At 41.0% G+C, this 16978-nt stretch overlaps 1 protein-coding gene across 2 annotated transcripts in view; it reads left to right on the top strand.

Annotated features, from left to right (window-relative positions):
* Nucleotides 1-656: 656 nt before the first annotated feature.
* Nucleotides 657-16978, top strand: part of EDRF1 (erythroid differentiation regulatory factor 1) — a 45475-nt gene continuing 29153 nt past the window's right edge. Inside the window, exons 1-12 of one of the 2 annotated variants that reach the window (XM_008057981.2) lie at nt 657-819; nt 1745-1953; nt 3370-3436; nt 4366-4491; nt 6266-6390; nt 6954-7110; nt 10872-10973; nt 11233-11354; nt 12033-12144; nt 14586-14733; nt 14809-14917; nt 15198-15309. In XM_008057981.2, the coding sequence (XP_008056172.1) occupies nt 715-819; nt 1745-1953; nt 3370-3436; nt 4366-4491; nt 6266-6390; nt 6954-7110; nt 10872-10973; nt 11233-11354; nt 12033-12144; nt 14586-14733; nt 14809-14917; nt 15198-15309 (1494 nt within the window). In that variant the 5' untranslated portion in view covers nt 657-714. The remainder of the gene's footprint in view (nt 820-1744; nt 1954-3369; nt 3437-4365; nt 4492-6265; nt 6391-6953; nt 7111-10871; nt 10974-11232; nt 11355-12032; nt 12145-14585; nt 14734-14808; nt 14918-15197; nt 15310-16978) is intronic. The other variant, XM_021712309.1, reaches the window with a different exon arrangement.

The raw sequence follows: 16978 nt of genomic DNA on the forward strand, positions 1-16978 counted from the left end.
GGTGTCCCCTGGTGCAGCGCCCGAGGTCGGCGCGAGCAGCGAGACCCCCGCCCCCGGCTCCACGAGCGCAGGCCCCGATCGCGGCCCCCTCTCCCCCAGACGCCCGGCGCCCCCAGCGCCAGGATGGACGTGGATGCGGGCGAAGGACCTGGCCCATCCCTCGGGCTGGAGCCGACCGCCCCTCGCCCGCGCACGCCTTGCCCCTCCCGGACCACAGGGTACCCACTCCTAACGCTCGGGGGCACCGAGGGCGGGTGAAGGAGGCGTGCTCACTTCCTTAATTCGGGGACCGGGGAGGCAGGGCGGTCCCCTCCCCCGCACACAGGACCTCCGCGACTCCGGCCCCCGCCCCCAGCTCCAGTCCCGGGAACGACTATTTGCCAACAAAGACCGGCCACGTGCAGGAGGCGGAGCCCGCGAGCCAGATACCGCGAGAAGTGAGCTCCCGAAGAGGCTTTGACAGACGCAGGCGCACTACAGCTCCCGCCCGCCCTCCGCGAAGGTGGCAGCCGCCGCGGGAGGTGGGGCCGGGCCTCTGGGATAAAGCTCGCGAGATTTAATCGCCGTGCCGCCCCTTCTTCCTGTCGGGGACCGGAAGTGCGGGCTGCGGAGTGTCTCTGGCGCTGGGTGGGCGCTGCTGCCGCCCCGCCGGGCCCCGGTTCTCGTCGCGGCTCCTCGGGTCCCGCTCCGTGGCGCCTGTCCTGGACCGAGGGGATGGGGGACCCCAAAGAGGCCGGAGCCGAGGCTCCGCCGGCCGGGCCCGCTGTCCAGGAGAGGCTCAGCCTGCTCCAAGGAGAGTCGGAGGAGCCTTCCGCGCAGGTGAGCCCTCCGTTGGGCGGGACCCACTGGGCCTCGGGGGGCGGCGGGCCGGCCCCTCCGGGGAGGGATGTCGCGGCTCCCGGCGGCGTCTGGCGCCTTCCCGCGCCTCCCTGGCGCCTGCCGCGAGGCCCTCGTGGTCAAAGCAGCCCCGGCAGCCGGCAGGGGAGAGGAGACGCGGGCTCGGCTGTCAAGGAGGGTCCGTGTCCACCCGCGGGCCCCCGGGGTGGCCCAGGGGTGCAGAGCTGCAGGGGCGAGGGCGTCGGGGCCGCCCGGGAGCGGGGCCGAGCTCATTCTCGACAGGTGCCGAGGGTTGGCCGGGCCGCAGGGGGCCCGCGTGGCAGGTGCCAAGAGCGAGCGCGGACCCTGGACGGGCCTTGGGGGCGAGCGAGTGGGGGACCCCCAGGCCTTTCCGCGAAGTGACAGGCTGGGAATGGCCGTATGCGAGACCCATGCAGCAATTACGAAGCAGTTGCTCAAAAGCCAAAAAGTCCCAGAGATTGTCCCAGGCCCCCTTGTGAGTGATGGGTGCTGTTGAAATCGAATTGCATCTTTAATGCTGAGCACAGATTTTTTTTTGCATGTTGCATGTGGTTGACACGACACCGCTGGGCCCCTTTGGGGTTCTGCCTCTTCGCTTTATGTGGTTAAATGTTGCGAGGCAGGGTGGTTGGCCTGTTTTCTGGCAGAAGTAACCGTAGCCATCAGGCTCTTTGGCTCGTGTTTTTTCTCCGATGTGTTGTGTAAAAAGAGCTCAGTAAAGGTGGCAGTGTGGAATGGAATCTAGTAAGTGCTGTTCGTAACGTGTAGTTTGCGGTCCTTGGGATGCCTGATGTGACGGGTTCTTGTTTTCTCTTTGTAAAGGTGAGATTTTTTTTTTTTCGTTCCTGTTAGCGTTCGTTAAAACTTAATTCATTATGTCAATTAGGGTTCAGCTTTATTTCTGGGAGGCAGTGAAGTGAAGAGCCGAGCTGTGGTGAAATACTCTTCTGCCCCTCCTCGAACAGCATTTGCGCGCCTGGAAGAGAAAACAGACTTGAAACTCCCACCCGCCAACTGGTTACGAGAGAGTGCCAAACTAGGGCCCGCAGGAACTACCATTCTTGGCAACAGTAAGAAAAGCAAGCCATTTTCAAGGTAACTATTGATTGATGGCGTTTTTACCTGCCCTCTAACCCAACTTAAAACTTATGTGCTTTTCAGTTTAATTTGTAATGCACATTAACTTGTTAAGATTTCTCTTTAGAGAAAAAAGAATCACATTTGACTTTCAGTCTTTTTTTCCCTCTGATAATAGATGATGTTACAATACGATGATATCCATTGCATATATTTCTTTCAAGTCTGCATTATGTTATTAACACAGGTGAATTTTAACCACCAAAGTTCAGACAGTCATTTTATAGTAACCAATTTGCATGGCATTTAAATATGTGAATACAAAGAATCAGGGTGCCTAATCTTTCTTGTGGAGTTTTTCATTAAATTTATGATTGATTGTCTGGTCTGGAAAAGCCTGGTGTAAGATCCCAACACTTGAGTGACCATTCAGCCACTGAGAAAGGCTGAATAACTTGCCTACAGCACATGATAAATCATAAGAGCATGCTTTGAAGTTAGGCAGCCATAGGTAAATAACTCTCTACCACTTACTACCTGGAAAATGGTGACATCGGCTACCTTTCAAGCTTGTTGATTATGAATGTGCCTCATGAGGCATGAATTATGTGCTAAATTAATATTTTCTTCTTTTCCCTTTGTGACTGAATTGGTGTGGGGTAAATATTTTGTCACATATATATATTTTGTTGTTTGTGTTTTTTGTTTTTTTGAGTTGCAGTCTCACTCTTATCGCCCAAGTTGGAGTGCAGTGGCACACCGCAGCCTTGACCTGCTGGGCTTAAGTGATCCTTGTGCCTCAGCCTTCCAAGTACCTGGAACTATAGACACATGCCACCATGCCTGACTAGTTTTTGTGATTTATCGTAGAGTGGAGGACTCACCAAGTTTCCTGGGCTGGTCTCGAACCTCTGGGCTCAGGCAATCTTCTTATCTTGGCCTCCCAAAATGCTGGAATTATAGGCTGAGGTACTGTGCCCAGCCTATTTTTTCAAAGTAGTGTATATCACTAGGAACTCAGTCTCAGAATGTAAAATCATAATAAATGTTTCTGTTTCTGTTTTTCTTATCTCTTACCTAAAAAGAATGCAATCTAGAATTATTTTCTTTTGGAGATTTTTTTTTGGATTTTATGATTACAAAAAAAAATTTAAGTATTTTTATTCTGAATGTTTCCTGTGAAATGTTTTTAATGATTATTGCCTTGTTTTATCAAATCTAACATGCCATTGACTAAAACATGCCATTGTTTTATGTACCTCTAAGAAGGAAAATCTTGCCAACCATAATGGTGATATAAATCCTGATTTCAGAGATGTTGAAATTTGGAAATGTATATCCTAGAAGCAGTGAAATACAGTATTCTATTATTAAACACTACCTGCATGGGAGTGAGCATGACCTTTTAACCTGTGGCCTTTTTCACTTTGGTAGCTTTGGCATGGCGTACGACTTTATTGATTCGGTAGGAAATGATGTGGATGTCGTCTCTGACTCTGAAGTAAGTGTTCCTGCTTAGTGTTATTTTGGGCATGTCTTGTGCAGGGTGTTTTATGTCGTGCTCTGTTTTGCAGTCTTGAGAAATTGATGAAGAAATAAGATAAAGCTATCTGGTGATTGACTATCTTCTTTGCTATTGAACTAATACTCTTCACCACATTTCCCTTCTTTAAAGAAGTGGGAACAACTCCCAGAACACTGGCAGTGGTAATAATATTAATACTGATGGTTGCATTTTCATAATAGTAATTGAAGCTTTATAATATTTGGGATTATTCTGTATATATGTCACCAGTTGAGAAGTACAAATAATGTTAAAGTCTGTTGATCCTTAGATAGTGACTTTTATCTGATATGCTAGAAGCCTGGGTCAGTGACTCGTAGACACTTAACTTTAAGACATTTTATCATGTAAAAATCACTTGAGCCGGGCACGGTGGCTCATGCCTATAATCCCAGCATTTTGGGAGGCAGAGGTGAGAGGATTGCCTAAGTTCAGGGGTTCAAGACCAGCCTAGGCAACTTGGTGAGACCTCATCTCTACAGTAAATTTTTAAAAATCAGCCAGGCAGGTGGTGCACGCCTGTGGGTCTAGCTACTTGGAAGGCTGAGGCAGAAGGATCAGCCGAGCCCAGCTGGCTGTGAGTATGCCACTGCACTCCAACCTGGGCGACAGAGTGAGACGGCTACTCAAAAAAAGAAAAGTTTGACCACCATTTACATTAACATATAATAAAGTGTAGGTGATTGTAGTTTTAAAGCTCTGTTTTTCATGTGTTTGCATGCAGCTCTTTGTTTAAAGTACAGTTTGTATAACCCTAGGGAAATAAAATTTATTATGCTTTACATTGAATGAAATGAAAATTTCAAAGATTCCAAATCACACTGAAAAGGTCTTTCTAAACCATTTTTTCCCTTAATTTTTTCAAGAACATAAAAAAGCTCCTGAAGATTCCCTACAGCAAGTCCCACGTCAGCATGGCTGTACACCGCATAGGAAGGACTCTCTTGTTAGATGAGCTGGATATTCAAGAGCTCTTTATGAGGTCATCTCAGGTAATGCTTTTTTTGTGAAAAATATCTAGAGAAGCATCATTTAGCAACTTGAGAGCACTAGAAATATGATTTTGCTTCAGAGGAAGGCCAAACTGGGAGTGTAGTCGAGTACTTCAGCAACCAAGAAATGAAAAGTTTCACCGAAGATAGAAAAGCTTTAATAAAGAATAAATAGAAGAGGGAAAATTGGGGAAAACTATTTTATTGGTATTAACAACCAGGATTCTCTTACAAGGAAAAGAATGAAGCTAACGGAAAAAGTTGCAGAAGATCTGTGAAATTTAAGGCACTAGTGAAGTTTTTGAATTAAAAAATTTTTTTTCTGTGAGACAGGATCTTGCTCTTTTACCCAGACTGGAGTGCGGTGATGGGATCATAGCTCCCTGCAGCCTCAAACTCCTGGGCTCAAGTGATCCTCCCACCTCAGCTTCCTCAGTAGCTGAGACTACAAGTGTGTGTTACCACACCCTGTTAATTTTATTTTCTTTTTTTTTGTAGAGATGGGGTATGGGGTCTTGCTGTGTTGCCAGGCTGGTCTCGAACTCCTGGCCTCAAGTCATCATCTTGCATCGGTCTCCTGCCTCCCTAAGTGCTGAGATGATAGCCATGAGCCACTGTGCCTGACCCTGAGAAATTTTTTGATGTCTCCATTAAAAGAGACTCTCATGAAACATGACTACATGACTATCAGGAAAAGTGAAAAGTGATAAAAGCTATTCCTATGAATAAATACAGTCATGTGCCCATAGTGACATAATGCTTAAAAGTGAACTACATGTAGAACCGTGGTCCATTAAGATTCTAATAGTGTATTTTTACCATACCTTTTCTATGTCTAGACACACAAATACTTACCATTATGTTATAATTACCTATGATGTTTAGTACAGTCACATGCTGTATACAGGTTTGTAGCCTAAGAGCAGTAGGCTATGCCATATATCCTAGATGTGTAGTAGACTAATACCATCTAAGTTCATGTAACACTTTGATATTTGTGCAATGACGAAATCTCCTAACGATGCATTTATCAGAACATATCCCCACTGTTAAGTGACACATGACTGTGGTTATTAGAATTAATTAATTCTCTTCAAGCCTAACTTCTCAAGCTGTATGTTGGTAAAGGACTATTTTTGCCACTTGTTGAAGATGGATACTTTTGTAAAATACAGTGATGAGTTGTAATTTCTCAAGGCTTACTCTCTCTTTCTATAATTATCTTTCACAGATGGGTAAAAAAATTGTTCTTGATCCTGCCGGTCCATGGGTTATTCTTTAAAGAATATTCCTATAATGCTTTGATGAAAGAAAGTCACAGTGACTTAAGTTGACATTTAAAATAAATGCTTTTCCTTTTGAAAAGACAGTTCAGTTCATTGTAGGAGTTTGAGCTGGGCACTGGGTAAGGTCTTGGGATGTGACAGTGAGTGAATCACATGCCTTACTTTTGAGCAGTTCGTAGTTTGGGGTTATGAATGCAAACACAGGTAGCCTCAGTACATTGTGCAAAGTGGAGTTTACTCCAGGTGCTGAAGAAGAAGCTACAGAGAAGGGTTCTCTCCCTCCAAGCCTGGCTTAAGGAGAAAAGAAGGACTGGGGTTTCCTAAAAGACGTGGTACGAATTGAGTCCAGAAAGACAAGTGTTTCATAGGAATATGTTTAATGAAACAGCATTTAAAAAAATAGAGTATTTTCTGTTAAGGAGTAATAGGCAACAGATTATTTTAACTATGTGCGTTGTATTTGTTTAATAATTTCTTATGTTATTCAGACTGGTGATTGGACATGGTTGAAAGAGTTTTATCAAAGACTAATTGATCAGAAGTGGCAGAGGAAGAAAAAGAGCAAAGAGCACTGGTATCATAAGGCTATTCTTTCCAAGTTTTTATATTACAGGTACTTGGCTATTTATTTATCTTTACCTTAAGAAAAATTAAATTCTGGCCGGGCTCAGTGGCTCAACCTGTAATCCCAGCACTTGGGGAGGCCAAGGTGAGTGGATGGCCTGAGCCCGTGGGTTCGAGACCCGCCTGGGCAACTTGATGAGACCTTATCTCTACAACAATTAAAAAAAAAATCAGCCGGGCGTGGTAGCGCATACCTGTCGTTCCAGCTACTTGGAAGGCTGAGGCGGAAGGATCACTGGAGCCCAGCAGGTTGAGGCTGTGGTGGCCGGGAGTGGCCATTGCACTCCAGCCTGGGTGACAGAGTGAGACTCCAACTCAAAAAAAAAAAAAAGAAAAATTAAATTCTGGTCTAAAATTTAGTTTGAAACTAGTAAAAGTAATAATTTAAGTTTTGCCACTGTGGTATTGTTAATATTTGTCTGATATTTATTTTTTACAAGGTATATGCTTCATTACAGAATCTGGTTTTTATAAATGGGTAGACTGTTGCATAAAATTAACTCCGGTATCAATGTGTGTGTTTGTTTGTTTTAAAACTTCTTGTTTGGCCAGTATCAATGGTGATGGAGCTGCTCAGCCTGTCCCGTCTACTGCAGAACAGCAGGAATCGCCCAGTTCAGGTCAGACGAATGATTCGGAAGGGGCTTCATGGCCTGCCCCTTTTGAGATGCCTTCCTCGGTTTCTGAAGATCCCAGTGCTACCAGTCAGGTCAGTCCGTACTTGCATGCTAATTTGGTGAGCTCATTTAGGAAGACAAAAGTCATATCTTGTTTAAAAAATAAATAAATAAAGATGAGCAGGAATAAGAAATATTCTGTCAATTTATGTCTCACAATTGAAGAGAAAACTGTTTTAGTTTTTCACAGTAGTAATTTTCTGTGGTTGGAAATCTGCAATCACTGTATTGGGTAAATCCATTTACTCCTAGAGCTATATCCGATTTTTAATTAAATCCGATTTTTAATTAAATAATTCTAAACATTTTTATTTATTTTCAAGAGGGTACAATTCAGGGTTAGGTATACAAGTGGTCATCATACAGGTAAAGTTTGGGCCTCCCTTTGGTCCCCACTTTGTCGGGCTTGAAATCAGATACGCTTATTGATGGCGTGTTCCTCTCCCCTCCCCCAGCAGTATCCTGCTACTGCCAGTCTTTTTCTTATTATAGCATTGTGGTAAATGTTCAGGGTCAGCTTATGAGTGAAAACATGTGGTGCTCATTTCTTGGTTTCTGTGATAGATCACTGAGTATTATAGACTCTAAGTCCTTCCAAATTGCTGCAAAGTCCATGTTTGTCCTTATTTATGACTGAGTAATATTCCATTGTGTATATTACCACATTATTTTTTTTATCCAGTCCAGTTTTGATGGGCAGCATGCTTGGCTCCATGTTTTTGCTATTGTGAATAGTGCTGCAGTAAACATGCGTGTACAGGTATCTCTTTGTGTAGAGTGATTTAAGTTCTTCCAGGTATGTTCCCATAAGGGGGGTTGCTGGATTGTATAGAAGGGCAATTTCTAGTTCTTTTAGAAATCGCCATACTGGTTTCCATAGAGGTTGAACTAGTTTGCATTCCCTCCAACAGTGTAGAAACATTCCCTTTTCTCCGCATTCTCGCCAGCATCTGTTGTAAATGATTTAGAATATTTTTAAATTGCTTACTGGTGTTTATCAATACTGATTATCTCCTTCAAGTCATAGAGTCATATATGATGGGGGATATGGTATATTTTTAACTTTAGATATGTAGGAGGGACCTGTCAAATATTGAGACTTATAGGCCTGTTCGTAATTTAAGTACTAACCTTTTTACTGTAACTTTTAGTCAGATTGTCAGGTCTAAAATATCTCTTTACATTTTTCTGGATGAAGTTCCTGAGAATTAGTTCACATTCATGTTATAAAGCTTTTAGAAAGAAGGAGAAAGTAGATGGTGTTTTCTATTTTGTCTTTTATATTCTTGGTTTCTTCTCATTGCTTATTTCTTTATTTTTGTCCTTATTGTGTCTATCAAAGAATAAATAAAGCCATAGATGTAAATTGCAGGATGTCTACCCTCAGGAAAGTATATTGGCAAACCCGAAAAAGATAGTAAGAGCTGTAACTTGGTAAATTATGTCGTTTCCAGTTGCTCTGTGTTCCCGCATGCTGAACACTATTCTGCCAGATTGTTTGGATCTTCACAAATTATAGGGTTACAGGAAGCAAATACATTCAACTTGATTTTAGTTTTAGTAGGCTTTAAAATTAGAGAAACCTTCCCATAAAACTCCATAATTAATTTAAATTGTTTTCAAAGTGAGAAAAGGAATAAAGTAGTTAATATACTAGTCACATAGCAGTAACCACCAGGAGGTGGTGATGTATGATTGAAAGGGGCCATGGTGGGTACCGGGTGCTAGCAGTACTGGATGCTCCCATGACTTGGGTAATGGTTATATGGGAAATTTGCTTTGTAATTAGTCACTATACCGTATTATGTTTTATGCACTTTCCTCTATGTGAATATATTTCACTGAAGGGTTTTTTGAAAATTCATTTAGAATTCCATGTCTTCAAAACCATCACATTATTTTAAAAAGACCCCATAATAGAAATACTACTTTCCTACCCATCTTGCTCTTCTGCCAGTGTTACCATTTTGTCCTTTGTTTAGGAGTTACTATGAAAATTCCTGGAGAATTCTGAGAATCTGTAGACTTTTCATGTGAAGGAAACAAACTGACTCCTATGTCATGTACTTTGACATGTGTGTTTGTATAAATTTTTTTTTCACCCTCGGAGCTGCATATATGTTTTGATGGTATCATTTCACAAATAAGTAAACTAAAGCTCGTAAAAAGGTGTTTTGTTGTGATCATACAACTGGTGAAGCCCTCAGGCGAGGGTTTAAAACCAACTCTTTCTGCCTTTAGAGGCCAGTGCTTACAGCAGTACTCCACTGTGCCAGGTACTCCACACACAATTGGGAGGGCCCTATAAGCAGTCAGATTGTCTTAGCAATGTCATACCCCTAAGAACTGGCCTGCCAAAAGAATCTTTTGCAGAGTATTTTCCTTATATCGTACTGCCGAAATGTCAACATTTAGAGATTCATTTATGTTTGCAAGCATCACCTCATAAATTCCTGTTGGAAAACTAAGATTGCGAGTTTGAGGCCTTTGTAGGCAGTGGTAGAGTTAAATAGGCATCTGTAGGATGGCCTTGGAGCCAAACTCTTATGGCGAACATCTTAACCTCTACAGCCCAGATTCCCAGTAAAGCAACTACCTGGGAAATTATATCTTGGGAATCAGTCCTTATGCTGATAGCTTGTCTGTGTAAATGAACAATACAAAAGAGTCTAAAGTTCTCTTCGGTCTCCTGAGGGAGAGGGCAGGACACAGTAGAAGTGCTGGATATCTCCCCCATGCTTGCAGTCACATACTTCCCAGGCAGGTGCTGAGCCTATGTCATGTACCCGAGGAGAAGCGAGACAGAATTTAATAAAATAAACAGCACACACATATCCATCTTGGAGTCTACTGAGGCACTGACATTAAAGGTTTAAAGTAATGTTCCTTGATGGCAGTACTACTGTCCTAATGGTTGGAAAATTGAGTGGTAGACTGAGTTTACCCAATATCAAAGGACCTGCTTCCTAAGTATATTCCAAAGTGTATTTCACAGAATATTTTAAGAACAAAAAATGTTCTGAGATTAAATAAATTTGGGAAACATTATATTTTACAGAGGTGAAATAGATTTTTCTGTTGCAGGAATACTTAGAGTTTTGTTCTAATAACAATAAGCACTGTTAGTTTCCAGAAGAGAGTACATGGTAAGCATCATTTGTCAAACTTAACTCTGGAAAATTTTCACTGAGATCCCAGGAATGAGTATTCTGTGAAACATACATAAGAAATGGTATACTAGAGACTGTTAAGATGGTGAGCATCTCAAACTATGGCTGGAGTGAGATTTTTTTTAGGTTGTTTTTTATTTTGTTTTCTAATTTTTTTATTTTTAGAGACAGAGTCTTACTGTGTTGTCCAGGCTGGATTCACACTTCTGGCCTGGGCTCAGGAGATCGGCCTCAGCCTCCTAAATAGCTGGGACTGTAGACTTGTGCCACCACACCCAGACAGTTTCTTAGGAATTTTTAAAAATTCAGTAGCGATAGAGTAGGCTGGAAGAATAATGACAACCAAATTTGCCCAGAAAAGAGGAAAATGAAAATTTTTGAAGGCTTAGAATAATCTTTGTCTCATTTAAGTAAGATCTAAATGTGATTAGCTTCTTATAGTAACTGTAATCATTAAGAGCTGAAGCAAGACACCCAGTGATGAGTATTATGATTTGTATTAGCCTAATTCACAAAGGTAGATTTGTGGTGTGTGCTTTGAACATTTCAGTGACACTTTAAAATAGGTCAATTTTAAGAAATGCTGGCATCAGAATCACTCCTTATCCTTGCACTTTTCACAGGGAAGTGAGCCTCTTGAACCCTCATGCATAGTAGGCCATGTGGCCTCAGCACCTAAAGAACAAAACTTGACTACTTTATTCAGTGACGGGGAACACAGTCAGGTATGCTTTCCATGATGTTGCAGACAACCAATCCCCAGTCTACTTCATCATTTCGAAATTAGTCTGAGTTGGAGTCGGTAGGGAAAAAGCCCACTTGATCCTAAATTGCTTTCTAAACATCTTATATCTTGATCTTATGTCTCTGGGACTTCAATTTCTTTGCCTCTTTTGTCTTTACCTTCTTCTGGTCTTTCTGTGGATCATGGCAGGAGATTATGGATCTCATTTTTTACGTATTCCCTCCTGTTTTAAATCACAGGGTCTTAAAAATGATTTTGTTCGGAATATTCTATGGACATTTGAAGATATCCACATGTTGGTCGGCTCCAACATGCCTATATTTGGAGGAGGCAGATATCCAGCAGTCAGCTTACGTCTCAGGTAAATCAACATCACACCCCTCCTTAAGTTTATGGTATTTAAATACTTCCCTTAGAATCAGTGTTCCATCTGCTTTCTCTTATCTGTTCAGGCATCCTCCTTTTATTCTAGGTTTTTTTTTTTTTTTTAACCTCCCCTCTTCCCTCACCAATTGAAATGGCCACAATAAAAGGAAGGAGGTGTTAGCAGCAAATGTTGCAAGTCCTCATTCTAGACCTAATTTGATAGAGACAGAGATCTGTTGGACTGGTCTAGTCTGTGTCTGAATCTACAACTTGTGACAATACAAGAGACTTAATTAGTGAAGGAGATGGTTTACCAGCTTCCTTGTAACTTATTGTGAGCATTCTTGGTATGCTCCACGTGTATTTGTTCTAACTTCAGCATTACAGTGTATGGTGGTCAGTATGCAGTAGGCTCACAATCATCTTCTATCATATTTCCTTCTATTCTTACTGAAAACTTACTGATGCCATTTAGAAATGCAGACAAAGCTTTTGGAAAGATGTTAAATATAACACAAACAGCTACATGTGCTTATCTCATAAGAAATAACTGATACGGCATTTTCTATCAATGAAAAATAGCTGAAAATACTTAAGTGGGAAAATAAGTCTCAGATAATTTATTAAGGAACATCTTAATTAAATAAAATAACATAGAAATGTATACTTTTAGGGATAACAACAAACCAATTAATGTGCTAACTGGAATTGACTATTGGTTGGACAACTTGATATGCAATGTACCAGAGCTTGTGATGTGTTTTCATGTAAATGGAATTGTACAGGTAAGTTACAGTGTGACTTTTCTAATAATCTCTCAAATGTAAATTGGTACAGAGAGTTCCTCACTAAAATATTTAGGGCCCTTAAATGCCAAAGTGTATTTTTGGCAAGGAAGATAGCTGTGAATAAAGTGTATTTGAGTGTTTTCATATTTAAGTTGGTATCAGAATTCTACATGTTGCTTGAGTATAATTTTGCAAATCATTTGTGGGAAGGTCATGAATATACTAAAAATTCTATGCCATAGAACTAATTTGAATGTCAGGTACCTGTAATAATTAACTGAAGGTGTCTGTAACAGTAGAAGTGTTTTTTCATTATACAAATATCTGCTCAGTATTGCAAAGTATCAGGGAAATGCCACAGAAAAAATTGCATAAGGTAGATAGCTTGTATAGCAAATTCTTATTGAGCACATTCTGTTTAGAAGATACATTGTCCCCCTTATAAATACTAGGGGGGAACAGAGTAAATTTGGTCACTACTCAGAAAGAATCTGTGGGAAATAATGGTGTACAGAGAGAACAGTAGGAGACAGTGGGTAAATATTAGAAGTATAATATTTGCACAGAAGTCTGGATATTCAGAGGAAAGGGTGCTCACATCTATTTTAGTCTGGAAGAAAGATTTCGTGGAAGAAGTGGCATGTTAACTGGTCTTGAATGATAGCTAGCATCTCAAAAAAATAAGAATTGGCTTTTGAAATATAAATATATATATGTATTTTAATTCCAACCCAGTGATTCTTAGCCTGAAGTGTACTACATCAGAATCACTTGTGGTCTCTTAAAAGATATGCTTGCTTGGGTTCCCAGTGTTCGGGCATCAGTAGAATCTGTGCATCTGTCTTTTCAGAAAGCCTCATACATTATTATGACTTGCAGCCTTGAATGAAAATCACTGTTATACCATCTCCCTAAATGGCAACATTTGGTGAGAGACTGGGGTATGGACGGGAAGCAAAAGAGAAGGGAGGGGCAAGTAAAACAGTATATCAGTAAGGGGGAAGAGAGGAAGAGTCAAAGGTAATTCCAGGATTTAGGGACTAGAATAATGTTACTTAGTAATGATCGCTGAGATAGGAACATTGACTTGATTTAGACAGGAAAGGTAATGTTGTTGTCACATGTTCAGCTTAAAGCATGAAAATGTCCAGTGAGCATTTTGAAGTTGCAGTCATTAGAGAAGATGAGATTAGGGAAATAAATTGAAGCATCGTCTTTCTAGATACCATCAAATTTCATCACCAAGGGACTGTATTAAAATCAAGCATTGGAGCCTTTCCCTATACAGGTGAAAAGGGAAGGGCATTCAGAGAGAGGAGAGAACCAGAATGATGCCATGTAAAATACTCGAGAGGAATGTTTGAAGGAAGGAAATAATCAACATTGGGGATTTTAGATGAACCTAGAAGGGAGAAAAACAACCTCAAGTGATTGTGTTTGATCTTATGTTCCAGTTGATTTGGAGTTTATAGTCTTAGAGTACTTTAGAAAATGTGGTGGAAGGTGTTTAGGGAAGTGTGCACAGAAGACAAACTAGAGAAAAATGCGGAGGTACTTTAAAAATAGTGGTACGAGCTGGGCTTGGTGGCTCAGCCCATAATCCCAGCGCTTTGGGAGGCCGAGGTGAGTGGATTGCCTGAGCTCATGGATTCGAGACCCGCCTGGGCAACTTGGCGAGACTTCATCTGTACAATAAATCAGAAATTAGCTGGGCATGGTAGCACGCACCTGTAGTTCCAGCTACTTGGAAGGCTGAGGCGGAAGGATCACTGGAACCCAACAGGCTGAGGCTGCAGTGGCTGGGAGCGGCCACTGCCCTCTAGTCTGGGTGACAGAGTGAGACTCCAACTCAAAAAACAAATAGTGATAGTGATGTCTCTGCAGCCCCTGTTCTTATGACCACCTCCACCACTCTGTGCTCCGTTTCTTTAAGGGAAGATAGCCAGTGACTAGTGTCTATGGAAAGATAAGGCCAGAAACACATGTTTTTTAAAAGCTTGCTGGATAAAGTCTACCTTCATTTACCATCTTCCTAGTTGAAAACTACTGCAAGGCAACTCCCTCAGGTCCCCTCCCACTGTGGGAACTTTTCCGTCCTCTTAATAAATCCTACCTCTAAAAAAAAGGAAAAGAAAACTACTGCAATGGAGTAGAAGGAAGTATTCAGCAGTAGAATTTGTTCCATGTGAGAACAGAAATAAGATCATGCCTAAATCTGAGGTTCTAAATCTGATAGTGATTCTCCATTGAGAATTACTCCAGTTGTAAACCGTCATTGCTGATGAGGGTGGCTCAGATTCCTCTGGAAGAGTGGAGCAGAAAAAAGATTGAACACCACTGGTTTAAACTTTTATGCTGCATGTTTAGTTGCTTTTTAGTAAGAATGGTTTTGTTCTTTTGGGTTTTCTCTTAAACTACTTTTCATCTGTATTTTACAGAAATATGAAATGATTAAGACAGAAGAGATTCCTAATTTGGAAAATTCTAATTTTTCTACTAAAGTCATAAAGGACATTGCACAGAATATCTTATCATTTCTGAAATCTAATTGTACCAAAGAAGGACATACCTACTGGCTCTTTAAAGGTAGGCTGATTCTTCATGAACAGTAAATGATCGGGAGACTACTGTGAAATGAGGCTTATTTCTTTTTCTTTTTAGCTAGTGGCAGTGATATAGTGAAGCTCTATGATCTCACTACTCTTTGTGAAGAAACTGAAGACAAATACCAAAATCCATTCACAATGCCAGTGGCCATTCTCTTATATAAGTGAGTGCTTCCAGAATTTAAGATGAAGTAGCCTTATGTAAAATTTTAAAGCCTACACCCACACTATCCAAGCCAAAGCTTTAAATACTTTTTAAATTTTCATAGGGGGGAGGGGACACACACACACACACACACACACCCAAAAATGTTAACTGGGGGTGGTAAAACTCAGTGTTTAGTTATAGCCCTTATTCTGCTGGAAGGAAACATAAGTATGCCTGGACTTGAGTCTTGCAGAGAATGATGAATGGGGAGTAAAGTTTTCATAAACTTTTTTTAGGGTTGCCTGCAATATGATGATGAAGAAGAATCAGAATAAGAAGCACTATGGAACGATTCGAACGTTGCTTCTTAATTGTGTTAAGTTGTTGGACAAAAGCAGGCATCCTCAAGTAAGATTAACATTGACATGTTCTCTTAAAAACTTCTGGTATTCTGGTAAAGAATCATTGCCTGGACTGTAAAGTCTCCTGATTCATATTCTGTTCTGTGTGTTAGCCATGAACCACGTGTGGCTATCGAGTGCTTGAAATGTGCTTAGCCTGAATTAAGATGTGCTATAAGTGTGAAATACACACTGAATTTTGAAGATTGTATATTTGTGTGTGTGTGTCTACACGTTACACGTTGAAGTATATTTTATGGCCGGGCATGGTGGCTCACACCTATAATCTCAGCACTTTGGGAGGCTGAGGTGAGAGGATTGCCTGAGTCCACAGGTACGAGACCAGCCTTGGCAACTTGGCAAGACTTCATCTCTATAATAATCAAAAAATTAGCCGGGCATGGTGGCACTTGCCTGTAGTTCCAGCTACTTGGAAGGCCGAGGCGGAAGGATCGTCTAAGCCCAGCGGGTCAAGGCTGCGGTGGCCATGAGCGTGCTACTGCCCTTCAGCCTGGGCGACAGAGTGAGACTCCAACTCAAAAAAAAAAAAAAAAGTATATTTTACATATGTTGGATTAAATGTAGCATTAAAATTAATTTTACCAGATTTTGCTTTTAAATGTAGCTACTGGAAAATTGTTTAAATTTCATATGTGGCTCATGTTGCATTTCTCTTGGATAGCACTTTTCAATAAATTGTAATTCTAACAAAGTAGTCTGTTTTTCCTTTGTTTTATTACTAGTGGAAGGTAGAAAACTTACTGTTTAAAAGACCTGTTTTAGCCGGGCTCGGTGGCTCAGCCTGTAATTCCGCGCCTTGGGAGGCTGAGGAGAGTGGATTGTCTGAGCCTGCAGGTTTGAGACCCACCTGGGCAACTTGATGAGATCTCATCTCTACGATAAATCAAAAATTAGCCGGGCGTAGTAGCGCGCGCCTGTAGTTCCAGCTACTTGGAAGGCTGAGGCGGAAGGATCACCAGAGCCCAGCAGGTCGAGACTGTGGTGGCCGGGAGTGGCTACTGCACTCCAGTCTGGGTGACAGAGTGAGACTCCAACTCAAAAAAAAAAAAAAAAAAGATCCGTTTTACACAAATGGACCTTGTTAACACTTTGTTAATATAAATAAGGTTCGCATTCCATACTTTAGTATATAAAAGCTTCTTTTAAAATATCCTCTCAGTCATGTTCACCACAATTTTACACCATTCTTATCCTCAGATGTCTGATTGATAATTTTATGTTTTAGTATAAGGCTAATTAATTATTTTATTCTGTTTAAACCAGAAAAGATATATAGGCTGTGCAAATTTTATTTAAAGTTGCAAGTTGTAGCCACATCCAATTTGGAGATAATCTTAGAAATCAAATTTTAAAAAAGTTATTTCAAAGAAAAATGGCAAAATGACTTCTGACTTAGATATCTAACTGCTGATTGAGCTGGTGGTGTTTAGTGGAACTTGAGTGGTTTATGTGAAAATTAGAAACTGGTATTAAGAGTACTGCGTATCTGTGATTAAGAATGAATAAATGTTAGAATGGGGTAAGTGGTAATATATAAATACTAATTTTAAGAGCTATCAGGATAGACTTCCCATTTTAATCTAGTAATTTTTTTTCCTTAGAACTGTAAATCATACAACAAATATTACCTAGTAAAGATAAAATTTTATTAATCT

The sequence above is a fragment of the Carlito syrichta genome, unplaced genomic scaffold (assembly GCF_000164805.1).
Source record: "Carlito syrichta isolate Samal-C Ts95f unplaced genomic scaffold, Tarsius_syrichta-2.0.1 Scaffold303179, whole genome shotgun sequence".
NCBI lineage: Eukaryota > Metazoa > Chordata > Mammalia > Primates > Tarsiidae > Carlito > Carlito syrichta.